The sequence below is a fragment of the Pseudomyrmex gracilis genome, unplaced genomic scaffold (genome assembly GCF_002006095.1).
Source record: "Pseudomyrmex gracilis isolate BER0280 unplaced genomic scaffold, ASM200609v1 scaffold_8, whole genome shotgun sequence".
NCBI classification, from domain to species: Eukaryota; Metazoa; Arthropoda; class Insecta; order Hymenoptera; family Formicidae; genus Pseudomyrmex; species Pseudomyrmex gracilis.
The window spans coordinates 1,681,928-1,687,030 of NW_018020592.1; the positions used below are offsets into that span (position 1 = coordinate 1,681,928).

General features: G+C 42.5%; 1 protein-coding gene and 1 non-coding gene across 14 annotated transcripts in view; both read left to right on the forward strand.

Annotated features, from left to right (window-relative positions):
* Positions 1-5,103, forward strand: part of LOC109860516 (calcium/calmodulin-dependent 3',5'-cyclic nucleotide phosphodiesterase 1-like) — a 98,153-nt gene that overhangs the window by 83,330 nt on the left and 9,720 nt on the right. For 11 of the 13 annotated variants that reach the window (XM_020439668.1, XM_020439654.1, XM_020439696.1 and 8 more), the window contains one exon: positions 1,898-2,044. The exons of 1 other annotated variant lie outside the window; for it this stretch is intronic. In XM_020439668.1, coding sequence (XP_020295257.1) covers positions 1,898-2,044 — 147 coding nt within the window. Of the gene's footprint in view, positions 1-1,897; positions 2,045-4,944; positions 4,999-5,103 lie in introns of all 13 variants that reach the window. One more of the 13 variants, XM_020439735.1, reaches the window with a different exon arrangement.
* Positions 843-914, forward strand: Trnat-cgu. Its single transcript has one exon. It is a non-coding gene; the product is annotated as a tRNA-Thr (tRNA).

A 5,103-nucleotide genomic window follows, 5' to 3' on the forward strand; every position in this document is an offset into this window, starting at 1 on the left:
AAAAAAAAAAAAAAAAAACAAGCGACAAACAACACGTTTATACGTTGTTGGTATCTAATTGCAGTCGCTCCTGTGTGCGCGATTGTTTTCTTTTGTTTTTGTTTTTGTCAAAATAAATTGCTGTTTTTTCTACTAAAATTTCCAGGCACTGTTGGCTGCGCTATCTCTCGCTCTTCCACATCCCCGAATCTCGGGCTAATAACCAGAACTCTCTCTTTTTTTAGGCTTCCTCTACGTTCATGTCGATGTCACACAGTAATTTGCGTCAAACAGAATGATACGATTTTAATCGGAGGATTTATCGCGACGTAAATGTTCTCGGTGTAATAATTTTAATTTGTACGCGCAATTTTCTCTGCGGACGTATGTTACACGTGTGTTTCAGCTACACGTAAAATCTCACGTTTTACGTTTATCAATTAATAATGTTAATAATCGTAACGATTAATTGTATCGAATTACTCCGATCTAGATGTTCCGTTGTCTCAAAAAATCCAACCCGCTCGGCTCAAATTCAATACTCGTACCCCGCGTTGCTGCGTAACAGGAGCCTTTTGTCCTCTCGCAATGCGTCGTGCTGGATGAAACTCACAACCCCTGTCCAATTACCCCTGACGATCAAAGAGCTTGTCGGCTATAAAGCACAAAGGCCGTTCCTGACGGACGCGCGCGCGGAATCAGTCGGCCGGGCGATAAACCGCGCCGCCGTCCGTAAGAATCGATGCGCCGTCTCTCTCCTTAATCATCTTCTTGAAGCAACATCTTGCGATAACGTCTTCGGAACGTTAAATTCCTTCGCGAGATCGTTCCTGTTGATTCGCAGGAATGACTTTGACGTCACCGCCTCTTTAGCTCAGTGGTAGAGCACTGGTCTCGTAAACCAGGGGTCGTGAGTTCAATCCTCACAGGAGGCAAGAGGTTTTTTTATATATTTTTTTTTTCTCTTTTTTAATTGTTTCTGTTTTCTCTTCACACGTGCGGTTTTACATCGAGTCGTTTTAAAAGCGCATTGTGCAAACTCTCGCGCGCTCGAGATAACCACGCGATAATTATCTTGAAAGTTTTTGTGCAAAATTGTTTTTTTTTTTTTTTTTTCTTTCGACTTTTCGCATCGCTCGCTCCTACGTGTGCGCGCACTTTAATCGAGACGCGTTCCCGCGCGAAAAACAAAAAACCTTTTGCATCTCGAAAATATGCGAAAGTTTTCTTCGTGCACTCGTAATGTCATTATCCTTCGTGCAAATGTACGCAAAAGTATACATATGGTACACGTGTATTCTCGCGCGTACTTGGCGCGCGAAAAAATGTACACACTGTTACATGCTGCTTCGTCATAGATGTACATCCCGAGAGAAGATTGTCAAGAGAAGTCCTCGACTGTGTGCCGCTCTCTCTGTTTGTTTTCTACTTTCTCTCGCTCGCCCGATGCGTGCGTTGTTCGAGATGTGCACAGTCTGACTGACCCGCTTTTTATACGTATCTCAACAACCCTTATTTTCAGCAACAAGATCGAGTCAGCTATCGAGAGCGCCACGCTGTGCCGTGAAAAGAAGCACGACGCATCGAGTATATATATATAGATATATATATATACATGTATATGTACATATTCACTCACATTCCGTTTTTTTTTTTTTTAGTTTTTTATTTTTTTTATTACATTCCATCAGATTTATATACAGAGCGTAAATAAAAACTTGCTACCGAGGAGAGAATCGTCGACGCGAGTACAGCGGAGTGTGACGTCCTCACGACCGTTTTATGTGTTAAAAAAAAAAAAAAAAACAGAAAAAAAGCGCAAAGAAAACAGAAAAAAAAAAGACACACGCACATAATCTTTTGTATTATCTCCTGATCTTTTTTTTACAAACATGAAAACTAACGAGCACTACCGCAGGGTGAGTTCAGGCGGGAATGAGTGCGCTCGGTCATCACGTAGGGGGGCGGGACTGACGTCTTCATCCGGCGGATTGGACTCGGACGGACCACAGAGCCACGCGGTGGTAACCCAGAAACGGAAGCTTCGCACCCCCGTATGGGCAAGGTTGCGAAACATTCACATTTCCAGCATCCGTTACGACTCTAAGTCTCTGCCCCTCCCCTTTTCATCTCTCCCCCAACACTCGGTATGATCCTCCCTGAATTCTTTTCCGGTTTTTTTCGTTTTTCTTCTTCCCTCATATGTTCCTACGCCACTTCCTTTCTCCTTATCCTTCCCCTCCCCCCCCCCGCCCCGATTCTTCCGCCGTCTGTTCCGTATCCGTGCCGTCGACGCTCTTTGTCGTCCTCTTTTGTCGTCGAACGATAGGTTCGCGTTCTCGCGCGTCTCTCGAGAGATGAGATGCTTTAGTCTCTTTTTTTTTATCTCTCTCTCTCTCTCTCACGTTCTTTCGAAGACGATTTTGTTGGCGATCACGGCGGTGAGCGACGAACTTGAATTCCCGTTTGCGCGCGAAACCGCGCGAGAGATATTTCGAGAAACGACGACTTGAAATATTTACTCGATGCCATACGTGTAAACCGATTAGAGCGCGCGTGCAATTTAATTAATTTTTTTTCTTATAATTCGATACTTCTGATTATCGAAAAGCGCGTGGGCTTCGCGACACTTGCGAGCGATAATAAATTGTAACAGCAGGTGATACAAACGACATGGTTATAAGTAGTTAGAAATATCGACAATCGTATCGTTAGATAAATGTCAAAACGCACGACTGAGATTGAGCATCGACATCGGGTCGGGAAATGTGCTTTGCACAAAGAGTGAAAATTTTGCCGTTGTAAATTAAATTTAGTTATCGGAGAGTAACTCGGGGCCACGCACACAATTATAACAAAGAGGATTGCGCCAAAGCTGCGATTATAATTTACTGTTTCTGGATTAATAATAATATGTACGGGCAATTCCGCGAGTGCATTTCGCGAGGCAATCTCGAAGTCGTCAAAGGAGTTAATTCGTTTTTTTTTTTTCCGTTTGAACAAAAACCTCACGATGCGAATATTTTATCACTCCGTAATAAAAATGTTCTCGTACGTTTATGTTTCTCCGCTATTTCTCGTTTTCACGTGACGTTTTATGTGACATTTAGCATTTTATATATATATATATAACATTTCATTATTTTTGCTCCCTCTCGTCGTAGGCTAGCTTTCTCGATATATATATCGGTCCGACCGCGAAATGTCGATCTGTCAATACACATCAGCGATCCGCAATTTTACACACGCGAATTACACACGATTGACGACTACATATATAGTCGTTGCTGTCGACGACATACCACGTACGTATCAAACGCATTTCGATTTTTCGAATACAAATGTAATTGAGCCTGTGACAGTTCCGGGATTTTCCGGATTTTTGAGCAAACTAATTACAACATTTCAAAAATTGTCTCTTCGATATTTCAATTTTGTATTTTTTTGTTTTTTTTTTAATTGCAATATTTTTTACTCCGAGAAAAGATGCTGTGTCTGTAGTAGTTCTGTCGCTCCTCCGTGAAGTGCCAACCACATCGTGTAGACTGTTAAGTGGAACAAGTCAGCGTTTCGTTATCTTAGTCGATAGTTCTTTCTCTCTCTGTCTCTCTCTCTCTCTTTCTCTCTTTCGCATATTACACATCTTATCTATCTTAGTCTAGTTAATTGTGCACAAGAATTAAAACGCGTAGCTGTGTGCGTCTCGTCATTAATTTAATGAGCTTTTTCATTTAGTTATAGTTGAGAAAGAAAAAATTGAATAAATCACTCCTGTCTGATACATTGCGTTGTGTATAGTCTGACACATACAATCGGCATGTTTCTGACAAATTGAACAGTACGTTTCGTTATACGGAATGTGATTTTCTCTTAGAGAGACCCGGACATCAACCTCTTTACTCGGCCATGTTATAGGATTATTGGCACACGTTACACACAACACAATCTCTCGACGCGCAATTAAACCTTTGCGTTCGGTGCGCACATGCTGACATGTGAAATAACACAGAGACAACATCGCATCACTTTGTGTCAATTGTATTCTTTGTTTTTGTTAACGCGCGTTAAGTTAGTAAATAAATATTTTATGCATATACACAAATTAAATGTAAATTATTGATTTCACATTTTGAGTGTGAACGCAGCGTGTTACGTGAAAAGCATCAACGTCTCACGTCGTGTCGCGAGTTGTGATTCGTTTGTTTTATCTTTCTCTACATCTCTTGCGCGCGCGATCGTCGGTCGGGATAATATAAACCGATGTGAGAGGGACCGAGATCGACTACTCGAGGATTGTACGACACTTTCGGAACACAGCATGGAAACCTTACTCTTGCCTGCCTCTCTCTCTCTCTCTCTCTGTCTCTCTTTCTCTATCTCTCTTTATCTATCTAGCCTACTTCTCTCTTCTAGACTCTTTCTAGGTGTAACCTGCTCAATTTGTCGGACGTATATCTGCCTGCCGTGCAACATGCATCGTTCCCACGATAATCGACTGTTTCCTACTGGTTTCGCACTGTTCTTGCCCGAGAAAGGTGCATGTATACAATACGTACATATATATATATAAAAAAAACGTAGGACACGTCTATCGTCGGGCGGTCCTCGATAACAAGCATCCCCTGTAAATCTCACTGCGTTGTGTGTGTGTGCGCGCGCGCGCGCGCGTGTGTATGTGTGTGTGAATGTGTGGCTCGAAAAACGATGCGAGAAAACGGCTGCCGAGATGGTTGACTTCCGTAAGAGCACCGATCCTTGAGCCAAAGACTGCGGGGTGCAATAAGAAAGAAAGGAATACAAAAGTGTGTGTGAGAGAGGAAACACATTTTCAAGTCACCCTCCTCACGCAGCAGCAGGCATGCAGGGATGTTTGCTTGATGTAGCAAAGACGCTTAGAATGATCGATGTGGTATCTTCTTCTTCATGTGAATATATGTTTTTCCTTTTCGTGTTTTCACGTTATAGAGACGCCGAGCGTGCGGAGTCAGCAGCCACGTGTCGCCCGGGTGTACGCCGTAGGTTCGTTTCCAAAAAAAAAAAAAAAAAAAGAAAAGAAACAAAAAATTCAACATACCGCGAATCACAAAAGCGCATACGAGATCACGCTCTTTTGCACTTCGAGCT